Source organism: Myotis myotis, unplaced genomic scaffold, assembly GCF_014108235.1.
Source record: "Myotis myotis isolate mMyoMyo1 unplaced genomic scaffold, mMyoMyo1.p scaffold_m19_p_13, whole genome shotgun sequence".
NCBI lineage: Eukaryota > Metazoa > Chordata > Mammalia > Chiroptera > Vespertilionidae > Myotis > Myotis myotis.
Genome location: NW_023416317.1, coordinates 10,021,281 through 10,042,769, shown reverse-complemented (window position 1 = coordinate 10,042,769; position 21,489 = coordinate 10,021,281). Strand labels below are relative to the sequence as shown.

Genomic DNA, 21,489 nt, shown 5'->3' with positions numbered 1-21,489 from the left:
GATGGATTTTGGACTAGAGCCTCTGAGGTTTCTAACAGTTTGGAGGGAAGGTTGCGGGGGTGCAAAGAGAGAAACGCGGTGTTGTTGTTTCTCTTTAATAGATGAGGGGACTGGGACTCAGAGAGAGCAGGTGATTGTCCAGAGCCTTTCGCCAGGAAGTGGCAGAGCTGCGCTGTGAGCCCAGACCCTCTTCTGTGCGAAGGCAGCGTCCGCTCAGTTTCCAAGGACTGCCAGGCTCCGATGAACCCACGGCGGAGGCCTCTCCGTTCCAGCTGCCAGCAGGCGGCTCGAACACAGTTTGCAGGCTCCCGAACGAAGGAGCTTTACAGCTGGATGCGCTGTGGGGATAGGGTGCTCTTCCTGAAGACCGGGGGTAGCTTTTCACAAGGAACCAGCCTTTGTTTGCTTGGCGTGCTTTTGGCAGGTGATGCTGGGTGCTCAGGGCACAGGCTGCTGAGGCCTTGATCATAGGCTTGGTCCCTGGAAGGGCCGGTGCACCCTCTAGCTGGGCCATGGGGCCTTCTCGGCTGAAGACCTTGTGCATCCATGAATCAGCAGGGCCTCACACAGTGCCTAGGGCATAGTGGCGAACAGTCATTGTTCATTGAATGAATAAGGGAATGAGTGAATGAATAATGAGACAATATGAGGCACTGGGTAAGAATATAGATTTTGTAGTTAAGCACACCTGGACTGAAATTCCGGGCCAACCATTAACTTTTAAATCTTTGCCCTAGTTAATGTCTAAGTCTTGGTTTCCTTGTCTGTAAATGAAGATCATAATTACAGTCCCTCCTTGGCTTGTGGCCCTTTAAGTGAATCAGTGCAGGGAACATCAATGGCAGAGCCTGGGACATGGGAAGTACTCTGCAAATAATTGTGCTTTCTTTTTTGTTGGTATTAATCCTCACTCAAGGGTATTTTTCCCATTGATTTTCAAAGAGATTGGACGGGAGGGGGAAAGACACACACACACACACACACACACACACACAGAGAAACATCAGTGTGAGAGAGACAACGTCTGTTGGTTGCCTCCCGCACACGCCCCAACCAGGGCCAGGGATCGAACCCATAATCGAGGCACGTGCCCTTGACTAGAATCACAGCCTTCAGTCCAAGGGCTGATGCTCAAACCACTGAGCCAACACCAGCGAGGGCTAATTGTACTTTCCTGTTTGTAGGTCAGCAGTGGCTTCTTTGTATGTTTCAGAACAACCTGCTTCATGTGACGTGATCACTGGAGAGTCACCTTCAGAACAGGGGACCATGCTCTCTTCCTGGTGGAAGTGCACAGCCAGGTTGTTGGAAATCGCTAAAACCTTTCCAGTGAAATCCACAGTCATCGGTGTGGCCTCCACACCCTGCCTCCCTCCCCAGCCCCATCTTGCAGTTCACTTCCCTTGGCATCCAACCCTTCAGTCCACCAGCTGTTCCTCCTGCCTGGAAGGCCCTGCCCACCTCTGTGCCTAAGCAGCCCCTCTCAGCCTCCATAGCGCAGGTCCCGGGTCCCGTCCCCAGGGAGGCTTCCTGGCGGCCTCGGCCCAGCCCCTTGTGTCTAAACACCAGTACGTTCTCTTTCAGCCTCATGTCCATACATCTGTGTGATTTTTTCCCCTAATATTTAGTTCTCCCATTCCCACATAAGCTCCATGAGACTGTCTTTTTGTCTTTTTTGTTGTTGGAGCGAGTAGTGTTCACTGTTAGCTTCTCAGTAAATACTGGATGGATGGATGGAAGGATGAATGGAGGAGGGAGGGAGGTGTGGACGGAAGGTGAGGAGGGAAGGACAGATGGACCGAGCTAACCCACACAGGCCACGTGGCCAGGAGTAAAAAGATTCCTTTCACAAGAGGAGACAGAGTGGGGCATGGGATCTCACGGGGCTGCGTGCTCCCGTGGGAAAAGGCTGGCCAGGCGTTTGGAGGAGGATTCCACGTCACTTCCCGGAATCGGAAAGGCTCCTAGGATTGGGGAAGCCATCTTCATCTTACCATAAGCCACTGGATGGGAGCGTTCATCTCAGACACCCTGGAGAGAGGGCTTTCCTGTCCTTCCCAGGAGCAGCCGCCCTGCCCACCTCACAGTGAGAATGAGGCATGTGGAGGTGCAGGCACCGTGGCCGACGCTGCCCGGCAGCCCTGCTCCTGGCTGGGGAGCTGGGGAGCTGATACCTGTAACAGGCGCCGAGGGCGTCTGCCGTCTTCACACTGTAAATATTACCTAATTACTTAAGCCTCCGCCTCCAGGCAGGTGTGGCAGTGTGATCTTCAAGGCCGACTTGGCCACCCTCCTCTGGCTTCAGCTTTTCTTTGCTCTAGAAAAATCTTCCTTAGCGTGGGCTTTGTGTGGGCGCTGTGGTGCTCACAGACAACGTCTGGAAACTAACCAAGGCCACCAGCACTCTTTCCCAGAGTGACTCACTTCCCCTGTCTCGCTAACCAGGGAGCATGAGGCCGGAGGCGTGTGTGTGCGTCTCCTTGGATCACAGGAGGATCCCCACGGAGACAAGCCTGTCTTCCCCACTCTCCCGCTCTCTCCACAGGCACTCGCTGGTTACGGTGGTTTTTCTTCAGGGACAGTAACTTGGACAGAACCCTGGCTCTCTCCTGTCACAAGAAAGTCTCTCCCTGGCCGGTGGCTCTGTTGGTTGGAGCATCGTCCCAAACACCCCTGGGATTCGATCCCTGTCAGAGCACATACGGGAGGCAGCTGACCCATGTTTCTCTCTCACATCGATATTTCTCTCTCTCTCTCTCTTCCTCTCCCTCTGAAAATCAATGAACATATCCTCCGGTGAGGATAAAAAAAAAAAAAAGAAACGGTCTCACCTCATCTGCCCTGAGGCCTGAGATTTAAAGACTGTACATTGGAAGCCCCCATGGAGCCCTCTCAGCACAGCTGGTGGTTGTCATGGTTGCCACATCAGTCTGGGGCCCTCTCCGGACTGGTGTGTGATTCCCAAGCACCGGCGTGGACCAAAACGAGTGTCTTGGCTGTTCTGTTTAAAATCTATGCCCCTGTTCCGAAAGCGCTGTCTGTCTGTCTGACACTAAGTACCAACAGGTGTTATTTATCAAGCGCACGGTGCCTGCAGTTCCCATGCCCCTGAGCTGGCACCTGCAGAGGCTTCCCGGGAGAGGGAGGAAGACAGACCCTGTTCAGAGAAGAAAGTAGTAACCACTGAGAACTGGGCACTCACCAGCCAGCCAGAGCCCAGCTCCTCGGAGCAGAGGGACCCTGATTCCAGAGGGTGAGTGGCCGGTCCCGCCCAGGTGCTGCACATGTGATTCCCCATGAGGGGCACTGCCTGCACAGAGCTTGGTCTGTCCATGCTAGTGCCAACCCCCCCTCCCCCCCCACGCCCCCCATGCTCCATTTTCCTCTGGGTCCTCTTCACCATTCCCAAGCGGAGCCACTTGACACCAGTTCCCAGGTGAGGGAGACGCTGGAGCCATAACATTGAGGGCATCCTTACCACAGGCCAGTTGGGGCAGGTGCCACATCTAGGGGTCAGGCCCCGGCTGGCATCCCAACAATCAGGCTCATCCTGCGGCCTCCCTGAGCCAGAACTGTTAACGAGGCAGGTGCCAAAGCTTATTAGTCGAATGTCAGGCAAGACCCAGGACACTCCTTTTAAATATATTAGGTAGCAGGCCTCGGTGATACCTAATTCTAAGAGAAAAGTTATTTTAGGGCCAAATAAGAAACAGACGAGGGCACCCTGGCCTCTGTCTCATAATCACGTAGAGTCAGTGATTTAATGAAGCCTGGCCAAGCTGTCCGTGTGGGTCACTGATGGTCGCTCGCCATGGCCATGGCCATTGGGGTTGCTGACAGACAGCTCCTGGGGCCCTAGATCTGGGTGGGGTGTGGGTGACAGGCTCCAGTTCCTGCGGGCAGCTGCGGGCCTCTAAGTGACCCGGTGTTTCTTCAGGATAAACAGGCCGTAACGATTCTCAGTGGTGGCGAGTGGGAGACTCAGCTAGAGGAAGCCCAGCTCCAGTGCAGGGTACTGGCATGTGCCCACCCGGCCTGCACCGGCCTCTGGTACAGACTCTAGGCTCAGACTACCTCAAGGCAGTGGGAAGCCTTGGAAGTTAAAAGGTGTCACGTGGCAAGGATGCTGTGTTTGGTGAGAGAGGGAGACGTCTACGTGGCCCTTTCGGCAGGAAATCACAGCAGCTTCAGGTTGAAGGAGGGAAGGGCCCCCGGGTACATGGGACCCAGCCCTCCACCCAGGGTTCCAGAGGCAGTTGTCATCAAGTGGGGCCGGGACGACGCACCATTCTGAACTTTGCCACCTCCCTTAGCGCCAAGCTGAACAATGCGTTTTCCTGCACAGGACATGGACACCTCCCATGGCCATTAGCTCGCAGAGGAAGAGGGAGGTGGCGTAGGAAAGAAGACTTTAAGGCGGTGGGAGAGGTCAGGAATAGTATCATGGGGAGAGTCAGAGCCACGTGTCCCCCTCTGCCCCCCCCCCCCCAGGCTGCTGCTGTGGGATTGAGCGTGTGGCTCTGTTACATGCACAGCAGACACAGTGCATGGTGCCCTGGCGGGATAAGGAAGTTTTCAGACTTGCTATCTTCCATGACAGTTGCTACACAGAGATCGAATACTCCGTCGTTGGCTGGGAAGCAGAATTGCACACCAGGGCTTGTTTGTGGAATGGAGCGGGTGCCGTTGGTGGCGTAGAGGAAACTCCACAAGTGAAGTAGGAAATGTTCTTCCTCCTGAGAAGGGAAATAGCACCCTGTCCACCTCCTGTCTTTCTTCTTCACTTTCACACAGCACACTTCACTTCTAACACTTCTGGTCACCACATGTGACCAGCAATTCTCTGTGACACCAGCTGGGTGTCCTACAGTTTAACTCAGTTCTGACACCATTTACCTGGAGATAGTGTCAGATCCCACAGGTTGAGGCCTCAGTCCCACAGACTCCTCCCACCCACGTCAGATGCCATTCTCAAGTAACAGATCCCCAGGTTACCCACAACTTCTGTCTGACTTGGGTACACATCAGAGGTTCCCACAAGTTCCTCTTTGGGTTCTATTAATTTGTTAGAGTGGCTCACAGAACTCAGGGAACCGCGATCACCAGTTGATTAAAGGATGTGATTAAGGAAACAGATGAACAGCCAGATTGGAAGCTCCCTGAACCCCATACTTTGGGGATTATTATAGAGGCTTTGTCACATAGGCATATCAATTATTAAGTCTATTTCCAGACCCCCTGCCCTCTCTGTTCTAATCATGGCTTGGTTTTTCCAGTGACCAGCCTTAATCCAGAAGGTACCCAAGCCCACACAGTCACCTCCATGGAACAAAAGATGCTGCTAGTGCTCTGATGACTAGGAATTTACAAGGAGTTTAGGAGCCCTTTGTCAGGGACTGGGGACAAAGACCAAATCCTATATAATAAAAGGCTAATGTGCAAATCAACCGAACAGCGGAATGACCAGTCGCTATGATGTGCACTGACCACCAGGAGGCAGACGCTTAAGGCAGGAACTTTCCCCTGGTAGTCAGTGCGCTCTCACAGGGGGAGCGCCGCTCAGCCAGAAGCTGGGCTCACGGCTAGCAAGTGCAGCGGGGGTGGCGGGAACCTCTCCCACCTCCGCAGCAGCACTAAGGATGTCTGACTGACAGCTTAGGCCTGCTCCCCTTGGATGTTGTCAGTCAGTCATCCCCCAAGAGCTCCTGGACTGCAAGAGGGCACAGGCTGGTCTGAGAGATCACACCCCCACTCCACAAGTGCATGAATTTTGTGCACTGGGCCTCTAGTATTAGAATAAGAGAAGACATGCAAATAGCCAACAGGTACATGAAAAGAAGATACTCAGCATCATTAATCATCAGGAAATGCAAATTGCAAGGACAATGAGCTATCACCTCAGGCCTGTTAGAGTGGCTATCATCAGAAAGACAAGAAATAGCCCTAGCTGGTTTGCTCAGTGGGTAGAGGGGTTTCCTTTGGACTAAAAGGTCCTCCAGTTCAATTCCGGTCAAGGGCACATTCCTGGGTTGCCGGCCCAATCCCCAGGAGGGGGTGTGCCAGAGGCAGCCGATCAATGATTCTCATCATTGATGTTTCTATCTCTCCCTTTCCTTCTCCCTCTCTGAAATCAATAAAAATAAAAAAGAGACAAGAAATAACAAGTGCTGGCAAGGTTGCAGGTGGCAATGCAAATTGATGCAGCCTCTGTGGAAAACAGTATGGAGGTTCCTCAAAAAAGTAAAAGTAGAACTACCATGTGATCCAGCAATCCCACTTCTGGGTGCTTATAAGAAGGAAACGAAAATCCTGACAATGAAAGATAGCTGCACTCCAGTGTTCACTGCAGAATTAGTCAAAATTAGCAAGGCATGGAAACAACCTAAGTGTCCATAGATGGATGGAAGGATAAAGAAATTGTGGCATATATACAGTAGCCTGTTATTCAGCCATGAAAAAAGAATGAAATCGTGCAACAACATGGATGGACCAGAGGGTATTGTGCTAAGTGAAATAAATTAGACGAGAAAGATCCATACTATACTAGTTCTCTTATATGTGGAATCTAAAAACAAACACGTTTATAGATACAGAACTGATTGGTGGGGCTTAAGTGGTGGGTGCGTTTCCCCCTATGGGCCGTAATCTCCGGGAGGTCAAGAGCCATGTCAACTTGTGTTCACCTTTGTGGCTAGTTCCTGGGCAGGGTCCTGGCATATAGCAGGTGCTCAATAACTGTTTAACAATAGCTACTCCTTAGACCACACTTCGTACACGTCAGCCAGCAGGTGCTTGGGCACATCACTCATTTATCCAAGACCACGTAGCTGGTACTTCCAGAACTGAAGTAGTCTGACGCCCGAGTGAATACGAGGATGAATGACCCCTTGGATCTCGGTCTCTAAAACAGATGTGAGCAGACGTGATGATGGAGCCAGCAGCCCCACTGAATTACAGTGAGGACTTGATGACATAATTGGTGAAATGCGATAACTCAGCCCGGAGCCAGGCTTGGACTTGGTACTATTGCTGTGTCAGCACAGACTGGCACCGAGGGAAGGCCTTGGGCGTGGTCAGCCTGCACACTACGTATATTTCCAGCATCCCTGTGAGAGCTTGAGGGACCTGGAACTTAATGTGCATTTCTGATGGGGGAGGATGGTGATTGGGCAGCAGCGGGTGTTAGAGTGGGGCCTTGGAAGAGGTGAAGGCTGGAAATTGCAGACCCTGGACTCTGATCTGTCACTGAGAACAGAAGCTGGGAAGACAGAGAGGAGGAAAGGAAAGGAAGCTTTTTTTGTGCGAAGGATTGTTAACCCGCAGAAGCAGCCGTGGACCTGAGGCTACAATAGGCGCATAGCCCTTCGTGGGGCCGTTTTCGTTCTTTAAGCACTTTGACTAACCCTCCTGACAGCTTGATTCCTACCTGCAGATAGGAAGGCAGATGTGGGAGGTGTCTGAGGCTGGAATGCGCACGACCCTCCGGTGTGGGATGTGGCAGATGGGGTCCCCGCTCTGAACCCTCCTCCCCACTGGGTCCTTGGCCAGCCTGAGACCCCGGTGCTCTCACTCATCTTGAGTGGGGAGAGTAACTGAAGTGCCTCCTGGATCACCTGAGAGGAACCCCCGGCCGGCCCACCGGTGTCCTAGGCAGCTGGCAGCTCCAGCCAGATCCTGTTGGGAGCTGTAACTCCCCCGGATGCTGGAGCGGGTCCCACTGCGATCCCCTCCCTCTGGTTCTGGCACCTGGCCCTGCACACTCCCTCTCCGGAGACCTTGGGCAGGACGGGAGGGAGGGGACCAGGTTCCAGGTTTGCAGTTCTGCCTGGTCGGCTGGGGGGATTTCGTGTTCACGGAGCCCTCTTTGATACAGCCCTTCAAAAGGGAAGTCCTTCCCCGAGGCCATTTCTTTGGAAGTTTCCCCTAACCGGCTCCATATTCAAGGTTCGAGCTGAGCTGGGGCGAGAAAGGAAACACAGGCATTTGAGCTGGGCTGGAGAGGGGGGGGCTGAGGCGCTGTTCCATTGGAACGGTCCCCTCTGCCTGAGAAGGGACAGTGCCAGCTCTCTCCCTGCCCGGTCCCCTCCCCTGGCTCAGGCCAGGCTGGCCGGACAACACCCTTGGGGTGTATGATCTCGCACCCGACCCCACTCCCACCCCCAGTTTCATTCTGCTGACAAGCGTGGTGGAATAGTGGCACCACGCGGCTGTGTTTGAGCTGTGCTATCTACCTCTCGGACACTTGACCAATAATTGGCCTGTTGCCTCCGGAGAGAAAAGGAGGAGGCAGGGTGCCTGGGAGGACCTTCAGCTCAATAGTTTAAGGCACTTGGAAATTACACCGACTTCACACCACGAATCACAGTGGTGTATCTAACGCCCCAAATGAAGAGGGGTGGGGTGGGGTGGGGTGGGATGGGATGGGATGGGATGGGGCACCTCCCATGCACTTGCGGATCCACTGAGAAAATACCCTGGACGTTGCTTTAGAGCCAGAGGACCCTGGGCTCTGCTAGAAGCCTCTTCACTATTCAGGCAAGTCTAGGTTCACAGTCAAAGGTGCTTCAGAATGAAGGCAGAACTTCTCAGGGCTGGCGTGGGCATCGTCCGAGGGCTGTGGGAAGCAGGCAGACACCAGTGGGAATGGAAGCAGCCCGAGGAGGGGAGCACCTCGCAGGGGGATGTGTTTAGAGAGGCTGCCAGGTGTGCCGGGGACAGAGGTCAGTGCTGAGGACACACGTGTCAGCAAAGGTGTGGCCTCCCTGTACCTTCGAGGCCTGGGATCAGCAAACCCAGACTCACCCACCACCACCGTTTGTACAGCCATAAGCTGGGAATGGTTTTTATGTTTTAAACGGTTGAAAAATCACAGGCAGTGGAAGACTTAATAACATGTGAAATTGACATGCAGCGTCCATGAGAGAAGTTTGATTGGTGCACAGCCACACTCGTCCCCATGCATGCCGCCTGGGCTGTCTGTGCTTCGAAGGCACAGTTGCGTATTTGTGATGTACGGAGACTGTATGGCCCGCAAAACGAAAATATTTACTGCCAGCTCTTGGGAGAACAACTTGGCCAGTCCTGCTCTGAGTCCTCCGGGTGCTCTGCAAATGCCCCCTCCGGGTTTGGCCACAGACTCCTCCCCCTCAGCGAGGTGGTGGAGGGAGACAGACAGCAGAAGGGAAATGTCTGTTCCACCTGCCCGCCCCATACACCTGGATGCCACTCCCCCATCTGCAGACCCCCGGCCCCGCAGCTCAGAAGTGGCCTGGAGGCCAATGGGGAACGGAAGTCCTGCCCTGGTGGGTGGTCCCGTCAGAGGGAGAACAGACGTGCCTCCGTCGTGGGCTCAGTGCAGTACTTTCTGGTACATTGAGGCGGTGGGGTTCTGTCTCTTCATTCCAAGCAGGGATACCAGGCTCCATTCGCCGACCAGGAGGCATCTGCATGACTTACTGAGCAGAGCCCACAGCAGCAGTAAAACCCCAGCTGCGATGCTGTAATGCATCATCCCCCTTTACATCAGATCGTGTGTCTGCTTTTCCGCGGGTAGGAAGAGATACCTGGGCGCCGACTCCCCAGCTAGCTAAGGATACTCCTCTCTGGGCACTGGAATTTGGGGTGATTTTTTTAAAAAAACAAAAAAACTTTCCTCTTACTTTTTTTGTACTACTTGGGTTTCTTTTTAAAAACATTAACATGAATCATCTTAATCAGCAAAGAGAACCCAGCTATTTTAATTTTAAAGAATACATAACAGAGGTTGCATCTGCGTGTGGGTGACAGAATTATTTATGTGGTGATGATGTAACCATGAGAGCTACGTGCATCCCATGCAGCCCACTGCCGGCCAGCATAAGGGGGTGAATGGGACTATGGCAGGAGCTGAGAGAAGATGCAGAAGTCAGGGAGTCTGACATGGTCGTCACTGCAAAGAACTGGAGATCCCAGTCTATCAATCTTGGTTCATTATTGGCATGTGCAGGTCTTTTCCTGACTTTCCCCGGCTCTGCCTTCCTGAGAAACTTGAAGGTTGGGGTACTTGAACGGTATGTGAGTGCCACCTAGTGTCCGCGCTGCCACTCAGCCTCGTCTCTGTGGAGCCCTCGCTCACACTCTTTGTTTGATGTCCCTGCTCTGGTGGCATTTGTGTGGCAGGCGGCGCGATGCCCCCAGGGTTCTCTGGGGCAGTGGGGATGCCTCATTAATTTATCCTTCCTCCTGTCGCAGCCACAAAGCAGAGCTCTCGGCTGCAGCGTGATTTGGCAGTTGAAGAGCGAGCGGATGCCTCCCTGTCAGAACCGATGTCCTCTTTTCTCCAGCGGCCAGCTCCTCACAGCAGGGCAGGTGCCTCCGGCGGGGACACCGTCCTGCTCCCTGGGGCGGCCTGGGGCTCGGGGTTCTTGGGGAAGCTGGCTATGGTGGGCTCCTGGGAGACACCACAGCCACGTCATGTCCCCTGGCTTACCTCCTCCCCTCAACCACCCCTCCCGCCCCAGTGCCGTCCTCACTCTAACCGTTCGCTCTAGAACCGCAGTTCTTCGTCCCCCCTCCCTGGTCTCCAGCAGCGAGCAGCCGGGCAGCACCTGCTCCCCGGCTCCCTCCTCACTCCAGTCCCCCAGGTTCCGGCTCAGCTGAAGCTCGAGGGATCTCTGCAAAGTGCAAACCCGCCTGTGTCCTTTTCTGTTCACGTCTTTCCCGGGGCTTCTGGGTGCTCTTAGGATGAAGACCAGATGTTTCAGCCAGGCCTCTGCGGCTCCTACTGAGCTGCCCGGTTTCCTCCCGCCTCTTTCTCTGAGCCTTGGCCCCGGCCTGGCTTCCCTCAGCCCCCAGGCCCCTCCCTCCCGTGGTCCCTGGGCCTGCCCTCCTCTCTCCCTCTGACTCGGCTCCCAGGGTACCCTCCGCAGTCTTCCCCAGGCCCATAGCTGGGTCCAGGCCTCCATGCTGGGCTTGGACAGCACTGAGTGCCTCTCCTCCCATCCAGGCAGGAATATCAGCTCCACGGGTGGGATCCTTTGGGGAACCCCCATCTCCCCATTTAGACCGCTGGTTCTCAGCCGGGGGTAATTGCCCACCCCCTGTCCCGGGGCCATTTGGCATTACCGGGGGCATTATTGATTGTTATAATTGGGGGGGGAGTGCTAAAGGCATCTAATGAGTGGAGGCCAAGGATGCTGCTAAACACCCTACAGTGTCAGCCCCCCAAGAGCAAACAGTATCTGGCCCAAATATCAATAGTCCCAAGGTTGAGAGACCCAGCCCCGACTCCGTGCCCAGTGGTGGCAGGAACCCCAGGGGTTGGGAAAGCGCACACTTGGAACTAAAACGTCGCTATTAAAGGCTGACTTGATAGCTCAGCCCTTTGGTAGGTGGACATAGAACCCGTGTCCCTTCAAACCTGCCCCACAAGGAAGATGAAGGAGAGTGAGCCTGGCTTTCCCTATGCCCATGTCAGGGAATTATTCCATGAGGCCCTGCTGGGCCAGCCTGTGTGTGTGTGTGTGTGTGTGTGTGTTTGTGTGTGTGTGTGCACACGTGCGCGCCTTTGCTTTAAACTTATTTAATGTCTCATTTTAAATTTATTTCCTCTGATCTGCTTACAGTGGTGTTTGATCTACAATTTTAGTTGGTTGGGGTACCCCACAGGGCCAATGGCCTGGTTTCTACAAAAAAGTCATCAAGGGAAGAAGATCAGGTGACTATGCTAGATTAAAAGAGGCTAAAGCTGCCTGGCCGGTGGCTCAGTGGGTCGGAGCATCGTCCCGTACACCGGAAGCTTGCGGGTTTGACTCCTGGTCAGAGCATATACCTAGGTTGTAGGTTCAGTCCAGGCAACCTATCAATGTTTCTCTCTCACATAGATGTTTCTCTCTCTCTCTCTCTCTCTCTCTCTCTCTCTCTCTCTCTCTCTCTCTCTCTCCCCCTTCCTCTCTCTCTAAAAAGTCAATGAAAATGTCCTCAGATGAGGATAAAACAGTAAATAAATAAATTTTTAAAAAGAGACTAAAGCCTTGTATAATGAAATGCAACTCTGGTAAGGGGGACATGGCCATAAACAGTCTTTTGGAGCCGATGGGGGAAGTTTGAACATGGGCTGTGCATCAGATAGTACTGTTGAATTGCTGTTTATGTTCTTAGGCATGGTCATGGTTCTAGGGTTTTGTCTTCGCTCAGGTTGCTGTAGCAAACTCCTATGGGCTGGGTGGCTTACAAACAATAGAAATTTGTTTCTCAGGCTCCTGGAGGCTGGGAAGTCCAAGATCAGGCCCCGCAGGTGCCCTGTCCGGTGAGGGCCCACCTCCCGGTGCATAGTGCTGTGTCCTCACTGTGTCCTCCCCGAGGAGGGCGGGAGCTTGCTGGGACCTCTTCATAAGGACACAATCCCACGCATGAGGGCTCCACCCTCCTGACCTAATTGCTTTACAAAGCCCCGCCTCCCAGTGCCACCACATTTGGGATGAGGTTTCAACATGAATTTGGGGGCACGAAACATTCGGTCTCTTGCAGTCAGATGGGGAATGTCCTTAGTCTTAGGAGAGGCAGGGTGGGCTATGAAGGAGTGAAGTGTCAGGGAATCTGAAACTCGCTTATGATGCCTTCGCAGGAAAACAGTTGTATGTGTGACTGTGTGTGTGTGTGTGTGTGATTGTGTGATTGTGTGATTGTGTGTGTTGAAAGAGGGAGGGAGCCCTAGCTGGTTTGGCTCAGTGGATAGAGCATCAGCCTGCAGACTGAAGGGTCCTGGGTTCAAGTCCAGTCAAGGTCACGTATCTTTGTTGCAGGCTTCTCCCTAGTCCAGACCCTGGTCAGGGCTCATGCAGGAGGCAACCAATCAATGTGTTTCTCTCACATCAATATTTCTGTCTTTCCCTCTCTCTTCTACTCTCTCTCTACAAAACATCAATGGCAAAATATCCTCAGGTGAAGATTTTAAAATAATAATAATAATTTTTAAAAAAGAAAGAAAGAAAGAGGGAGGAGAGATGTGGCAAAATGTTGAGGGCAGGTTCAGGTGACGGGAGTGGGTGTTGTGTGTTGCTCTGTCAGGTTTCCGGGCTGGGCTCTGGGGACACAGGGCGGGCCAGTGCGGGGTGTGGTGTCCCGGGAGCCCACTGAGTCTGCGTCTGCCTTCAGTCTGCAGCTCGCCGCCCATCCACATGAAGGTGCAGCCCCTGAACCAGACGGCGCTGCAGGTGTCCTGGAGCCAGCCCGAGACCGTCTACCACCCGCCCATCATGAACTACATGATCTCCTACAGCTGGACCAAGAACGAGGATGAGAAAGAGAAGACCTTCACGAAGGACAGCGACAAAGACCTGGTAAAAGTCGGGGTGCCTGCTGCCCTTGCAGTGAGGAGAGGGACTCCCATCGCATCCCTGCCAGGCACTGCAGGCAGGCCCCGGCCTCACGCTGCCGCAGGGCAATAGCTCCCGGTGTGGACCGTGGCCGAGCCTGCCTGGGCCCCATCCACCCTCACACTCACCCCCCAATGCCACCCGGGAAAGCTAGTTCCTTTTTTTATAATTGGGCCCTTTAAACAAACTCCTCTATCTTTCATTCTATAGACACAGAAAGCTCTGTTAAGGCCTTTCCATCCAACAGGGTTATTGTGGATGTGAGATGCTGTGTGCATGTGCAACAGACTCTGGCCCGGGAAGCAGTGTGTAAGGACCCGCTGGTATTGCTGCAGCGATTCCTCCTCTTGCTCTTTCCCACTGTCACCGCCACCATGCAGCTGCCCACTGCCCGCACTCCCTTTCCCATCGGATCCCCTCACCTTCCTACCTGGGGGATCCCTGGGACCATGTAATGCTTAGCCACTGTTCTCAGTCTCTCAGACACTCTGGCATCTGACCTCACCGTGAGCTCCTGTACAGTTCCACACTCCCCGTAAAATGTGCAGAAATGTTTAGTGGCCAATACCCCAGCAAGCCCTTCCGAGCAGGTGTTTGTAGCCGCTCTTCCTCCCCTGGGAAAGCAAAGCCTCCAGCCAGCACTAGTCTTCAGGTCTCTGCAGAGAAACTCAACGTGACACAGTCGGATTGGAGCGCCTCTGCTTTCATTGTTAATCAAAGGAGGGCTTTGGAATAATGAAATCCGTACCTGTGTGTGCACGTGGCAAATGCAGTCGCACAGAGTGGGATTCTTAATGATCATTCCCACTTTTCCTCCCGGCACAGAGTCCCCGGGGCCCATTCAATCAGTGACAGAATAAACCTTGGCGTATTCCTTTAGATGAAGATTCTTTTTCTTCATTTTCACTCATATTTTCAATTTCCCCACTAGCCATAGTGATCTGGGTCCCATTGAAATCAGAGAGGAACCTGCCGGAAGTTCCCCGAGGTTGTGATGTGTTTTGACCTTCCTCTTGTCGCCGCTGGGAACCCAGGAGGGGTTTTCCCTCTGAAGTAAAGATGGCTGCATTAATCAGCAGAAGCCGCGTAGGCGCTTAGGCGGGCCTTGTTCTAAGTGAAAAGTAATTAAACACGCGAAGATGAATAGATACTGGCTTGGCGTGAATCCAGTAAATCCCTGTGTCGGTGGAGCGGGGACTTTGCCCTGAACAGGAGGCGGGGTCAGAGGTTTGGAGGAAGAGGCGTGAATTGGGTTTAGAGAAAGAGAGCGATGCATTGAAAAATATGCTCTAATGGCAAGGTCTTTTTTTTTCCTGAGAATTTCTAGGGGTGGCTAGTTTCTTTTGGGACACACAAGATTAATTTTCTTAATTCCTCGGGAAGCCAAGTGTGCTGACTTAGCAGCAACAAAACTATTCTCCATCTGATGGTTGCTGTGGCCTGGAAGCCTCAGAGGAATATGTAAGGTCAGTGCGGCCTTTTCCAGGTCACGTGCCTCTTCCCCATCCTCCTCCCGTTAACCTTCTCCGAAAGAGATACATGAGGCTTACCGTTCACTGAGGGGACGTCACCTGCTGCCCTCACAGCAGCCGGGGGCTAGGCCGCAGCAGCAGGTGTGGCCACGGTACCACTTAACGCCGGTCAGAGGTTTCGGTGGCTGCAACGGGAACCCCCCCCCCCCCGCCAGCGGTTAAGCTCCAAGGCTGCTTTTGATACTCAGCCCAGAACCCACATTTCAGTGGCAAGACATTCATCCTTTGGGGAAGTCTTCGGACTCAGTTGCTTTTTTGTTTGTTTCTTCACAAAGCAAGCGCTGTCTGCTTTTCAGGTACTTTCTCTTTTCTCATTTTTTAAAGGCCCTGGGAATAAAGCTCTGAGGAATGGGGACCTGGGTTTGACAGGTGTCTAATGACTAGGGATTGGCAAACATTTTCTAGAAAGAGCCAGGTTGTAAAGATTTTAGGGTTTATGGGGCATAAGGTTGCTGTGGCAACAACTCAGCCCTGCCATTATAGATACCACCGTAGGTACATGTAAAGGAATGGGTGTGGCTGTGTGCCAATAAAACTTTATTGACAAAAATAGACAGGGGCCAGATTTGGCCTGTGAGCTGGAGCTGGCCAGCCCTGTGTTAGACCAGGGCCATTCTTTCTGTGGTGTGGTGTGGGCTACGTATGAACAGGTTTCCCTGGCTTGTGTCACCTTGCTTTCACAAGGACCCTGTGAGGTTGCTGTTTCTCTCCCATTTTACACGGGAGGGCAGCAGAGGCCAAAGACCGAGCACCTGGCCCAGGATCAGCCTGTGAGTGGGTGAAAAGGCTGCATCTCACCTTTCCTGACCCTTAGCCAGGTGTCCTTCCTGGCATCTTGCCCCGTATTACCCATGGAGAATGTATGACAAGACCGTAACACTGCAAAGACAGACATGCAGACATCTTGTTGCAAACTCTGTCTGGCTCTGGAAAGCAGTCCACTTGGTGATTCGAGAGGCCGTCTCGGGTAAATAATGGCAGTCTATAAGGGATATTAGTGATGGAAGGAGTCCAAGACTCGTGAGTATAAAGGGGGCCTAAGACACAGTCCGAGCCTCAGTTAAGCATCGGGGAGTCCAGACTGATTTGGTTCCGTCTTATCCTGCACATTTCAGTGTTGGAAGCAGATTCCCAGGCCAGGTTCTCTCTGACCACTCTTCCCTTCCAGAGGGAGCCATTGGTCCATGGGAGCATCGTGTCCAGCAGATGTTGCCGTGGCAACACAAACCTGAACGTGGTTCTTAACATTACTTTAGGTTTGGCTTAGAACAGTGATGGCGAACCTATGACACGCGTGTCAGAGGTGACACGCGAACTCATTTTTTTGGTTGATTTTTCTTTGTTAAATGGCATTTAAATATGTAAAATAAATATCAACAATATAAGTCTTTGTTTTACTATGGTTGCAAATATCAAAAAATTTCTATATGTGACACGGCACCAGAGTTAAGTTAGGGTTTTTCAAAATGCTGACACGCCGAGCTCAAAAGATTCCCCATCACTGGCTTAGAAGGTGGGCGTGTGCTGGCCTCCACACCTGCTCACTGCTCTTCTTTCTTCACCTACAGAAGGCCACCATTAGCCACGTCTCACCTGACAGCCTTTACCTGTTCCGCGTCCAGGCCGTGTGCCGGAACGACATGCGCAGCGACTTCAGCCAGACGATGCTCTTTCAAGGTAAGGCCGGGTGCCCTGCGCCCCGCCCCTGGTGCTTGGTTTTTCCTGTTCGGGGGCTTGGGCAGAAGCACACAAGCCTGGCCTAGGAATCTGTGGGGCTTTAAATCCCGCCTTTTAGAGTTTCATAGGCCCGGAGAGGGAAGAAGAGGGAAGTGGTGATTTGTACTATCCTTGTGTATGTGGCTGTGTCAGATCACAGAACCCCTCTTGGATCTAGCGTGACCCTAGAACCAGAGCCCAGACACACACCGCTCACCTTCCAGCTGGCGAGCCACACTCGGGCCCTGCTTGTGGGACCTTTGAGCATCTTGAGAAATAGGTATTTGTTCCTGTGCATTTGGGGGACTGGCAGAAAGTTCTAGGGCCAGGGCTAGGGTGAGGCAAGGGAGGCATTCATCTAGGTGCAAAATTTAAAGGGCTGCAAAAAACGCGGTAATTAAGACACATGATATTTTAATGGAATATTTTTTAAAAGCAAAGTCAATTAAAACAATTCATGAACATCATATCAGAATTTTAAATAAAGACAGGAATTCACTCTGACTTACTCGCTCTAACCCAGTTATTTTCAACCCGTGTGCTAGGAGAAATTTTAAAACATGCAATGCCTGACGAATTAGTCGGGGGCTCTGACTTCCTTTCCCTTAGTTTGTCAAATAAAATGATGAAAAGAGCCAACACAGCCATGGCCGTCCTGTGTGAAGGAACCAAAATTATACCTATTTTTTTTTGTCAGGTTGGTAAAAATACATTTTTTGGTGAGCTGCAGAGTTTTAGCAGTTAGTTTGTGTGTGCCAGGAGATGAAAAAGGTGGACGATCACTGCCCCAACCCCATTCCAGTCCTAGTTCCAAGAAAACTTTGTTTACAAAACCGGCTGCCAGCCTGTGGGCCATGGCTGCGGAACTGGTTTGCGATGTGGGCTTAGGTGTGGGCTTTGCTCGGCCAGACCGAGGTCCTCCCCGCGAGGCCCTCCTCTCGGGTCCTCAGTTTCAGGGAAACCTCCTACCAGGCCAGCGGTCCTTCACCTTTTTGAGTCCTGTGTCTGGTGAAGGCGTTTCCCTGGAAAATGCCAAAACTGAGCATTTTCAGGGCCCTGGAAAGCCTGTAGGACCGGCAGCAGCGTTGGCTGCAGCCTGTGAGAAAGGCCCATCCGGGACCCTCCCAGATCAGTCCCCTCAGCATTCCTGGGGGGAGTGGGGGTGGTCTGAGTCCTAACCAGACGTCTGGGTGACTGGCAGGCACACTGAAGACAGAAGTCCCCGTTGAGAACTGGGGCCCTGGAGGGAGGCCCCAAGTTTGAGTCCCGGCTGCACTTTGTGTTTCTGCAAACCTGAGCATGTTTATTACTTGTCTAAGCTTCAGTTTCACAGTCCGACACGTGGTTGTGTTAATGGTACTGACCTCACAGCATCCTTACGGAATGCCATGGGCTGATGCCTGTTAAGTAGTTCGCATAGTGTCTCTGGTACCAACTATAAATATCCCCTTACTGTTAGGTTTGATTTTAAAAGTACTAAATGCTAAACCCCGGGTAAGCAGCCCTCCAGCCTAGATGCCCTCCATGGATCCCTTCCAGCCCTACCATTTTGCATTTAGTATTTAAATGTTCTTTGCATTTAATGTTCGCATTATCTCATCCTTCCGTTTAAACTAATTGAAGTTAGCATGCTGTATTTTTTCACAAATAACTCATGTTTGTGTGCCTACCTGGGCTCTGAACACGTTGGTCCCTTGCCTGTGCTGAGGAGGGAGCTCAGGCCACGGCCAGGCCTGTGCCGGCCCCGGGGAGAGAGAACAGGCCAGAGAGGGCGCCCGCTGCAGGTGGGGCGGGAACCTTGGATGCACACGTGACCGGATTGCATGCATCCAGATGTGGTCTCCGTGGGCTCCGACCGGGAGCTGGGATCCACAGAACTGCCTTTCCTGACTAACAGGCCCCATGAGCTTGCTGGCTTCTGCGTGGACTTTGAAAAATGAAATGTTTGTAATGTAATATAATTCAAAAAGGCCTTGTCAGCTACAAGCTCTAAGCGTGGAGTATTTAAAACGTCTGACCGCAGGGCTTGTTGAAATGGCTGCTGTCTCCAGTGTCCGTAGGCTCCTCTGTTCAGCAGTGGACGTGAGCTCGCTCCCTCTCTGTGCTGTTTGTCCCCACAGGGGGACGAGGGGCACGGACCCTTCGCTCCTCCCACAGCGGCTTCGGCATGTGCCTGGCAGCATCCAGGGGGAAGTTCATGAAAAGGAAGTCTTAGTGGAACCAGCCGGCTGAGCCGAGGAGAGCTATGAGCAGTAGAGGCCAGTGGACAACACTAACTCGCAGGACTTCAGCTCGAACAGGGAAAGGAAAGGGCTTAGAGAACTTATGGGTGCCTTCTTTGGGTAAACTTCACCTGTGGGTTGTTAAAAATATACTTTGTTAATATGAGGAAGCCACATGGAATGTTTTCCTTATCATCGTAAATATGCCAATATTTATGTTCTAAATGTGTTACATTTACCTTACTGTGACCAATGTAATAGTAATAATACAGGGTGAGTCCTAGTTACAGAGCGTTTGCCCATAAGTTGTGTCATCTGACCTCGTGGCAGGTGTAACACGGGTGGTATTTATTGTTCAGAAGGGAAATGGTGCTGGGGCCGGTGAGCAACCTGTGAAAAATCACTTGGCTGCTACGCCAGGTCTGGATTCCTTTTTCCAGAGCTGATCATTTCTGCACAGCAATGGACCGTCCCCAAAGAGTAAGCATCAGCCACGGGCCCCAGTCTCCAACAAACACGTAACGTCCTGAGTTATTGTTCAAAGCCTCTCTGTAACTCTCCACAGTCATGGAAAATAGGGATTCCTGAGATTCTGTGTGAGCCACAGGCCTGTAGGCAGCCTGCTGCAAAGCTGATGGATTCTCTCTTAAGATGATCCTATTTAATAAAAGCCTAAGATGCTAAGTGTCCTGTCGTCCAGTTGGCCGTTCAACCAATCATTTAGCTAATGATATGCTAAAGCCGCTCAACTGTTCGCTATGACATGCACTGACCACCAGGGGGCAGACGCTCTGACCAGTGGGTTAGCTTGCTGCTGGGGTCTGGCCTATCAGGACTGAGCAAGATGGGCTGGACACACCCTAGAGCCCTCCCGCAGCCCCTCCCTGGCTGGCCAACCTCCAATGTCCCTCCCCAACCCCGATCGTGCACTAGTGGGGTCCCTCGGCCTGGCCTGCGCCCTCTCACAATCTGGGACCCCTCGGGGGATGTCGGAGAGCCAGTTTTGGCCTGACGGCAGAACGATTGGTTGCTGTGACACACACTGACCACCAAGGGGCAGACACTCAATGCAGGAGCTGCCCTCTAGTGGTCAGTGCACTCCCTGAAGCCGGGCTCATGGATGGTGAGCACAGTGGCGGTGGTGGGAGCAGGACTAAACTGTCAATCAGACATCCCCTGAGGGCTCCTGGACTGCGAGAGGGCACAGGCCAGGTTGAGGGGAACCACCCCCCCCCCCCGAGTGCATGAATTCTGTGCACCGAGCCTCTAGTTTTAAATTAAAAAATAAAATACACGGTGGCACAAAAATCTCCACTTTCAGTCGGAGACAAAGTCCTAGGTCCTGCCATGAAGCTGAGGTCTGCTGCTGTGTGCATCGGGAAGGAAGGGATGCGTCTCAGGAGAGCTTAGGGGCAGTGCCCTGTCATTGTCCCCGCCCCTGAGTCCCCTTAGGCCTGTGGACCAGGTGAAGGGAAAGGGGCTGTAGGAATGTCCTGGTCACCACGGCCAGAGCCGTCCCCACCGGAAATTGTTCAGGATTAATGAGAAGCGGGCCTGCGGGTGGAGTGGCTGTGGAGTTGGTCGGCCTTAATCAGAGCCTTTGGGAAGGGCAGGTGAAGCAGGTCTCCTGGGAACTTTTGTTCCGTCTTAACAAAGGGAGGTGCATGTGCAGACCTGTCTGAGGCCTCCGTGCAGCACCACCGATGGGGCAGCACAAAGGAAGGTGGGAGGTCTGCTTAGTCCTGGCCGGAGCCCGTTGCTTCCTGGGCTGCCTCCTGTGACCTGGTGGTGGTGACGTCTCCAGTCTGTTCTCCATTTGTCCCTTTGCACCTTTCACTTTCCGCTTTGCAAAATGAATGCATGGTGAGGTCAGGGGTTGCAAACTTGGGTGCCTGGGGCCTGGCAGGGAACATGCACAGCGGAGGGAGGGTTGTGGGTGGGAAAAGGGAGGAGGTCCTGTGCCACTGAGCAGGGTGACGGACACCTGAGCAGGGGGACGGACACTTAGCTCCGGTTGAATGTTTCCGTGCAGAAGGCGAGCTCAGTTTGGACAAATATTGTGATTTTTCAGGATAAATAAGCCAGAATTTAGGGGTTTTTTAAAATGAAAGCAGTTCAGTGCTTACAAACTTACTGTATACAATGGCAACAAAGTTATTTTTTTTTAAATAGCTTGCAGGCCAAACAAGTTATGTTGGTCACCTGCCACCTCTGGTTTAGATAAAAATAACAGCAGGCTCAAATGTTTTTTATTGTGGCATTTAGCGTGTTTTTTGCTAATTTCTCAGGGCCATGTGTGGTATAGGAAGCAGACTTTTAGTATATGTAGCCCTATTGGTTTTTTAGAGACAAAGACACAGTTTGGTATGTCCTTTTTAAAAAAGTTATATTGTTTAGCATTCTTCACGATAGCGGAAAGGTGGAAATAGCCCAAACACCCACCAGTAATGAATGAGTAAATAAAATGTGGTGCACGTACCATGCAGTGTTGTTCAGCCTCAAAAAGGGATGAGGTTCTGACACTGGGAGGCACCGTGAGGACACTGTGCTAAGTGCAATAAGCCTGTCTCCGAAAGGCAGCCACGTATGACTCCAGTTCTGGGAGGCGCTAGAGCAGCCAGACTTCCGGAAACGGAGTAGAATGGGCGTTTCCGGGCTCGGGCG

General features: G+C 52.6%; 1 protein-coding gene across 3 annotated transcripts in view; it reads left to right on the top strand.

Annotated features, from left to right (window-relative positions):
• PTPRG (protein tyrosine phosphatase receptor type G) overlaps window positions 1-21,489 on the top strand; it is a 677,374-nt gene that overhangs the window by 572,255 nt on the left and 83,630 nt on the right. For all 3 annotated transcript variants that reach the window (XM_036331715.1, XM_036331714.1, XM_036331716.1), the window contains exons 9-10: window positions 13,135-13,319; window positions 16,456-16,564. In XM_036331715.1, the coding sequence (XP_036187608.1) occupies window positions 13,135-13,319; window positions 16,456-16,564 (294 nt within the window). The remainder of the gene's footprint in view (window positions 1-13,134; window positions 13,320-16,455; window positions 16,565-21,489) is intronic.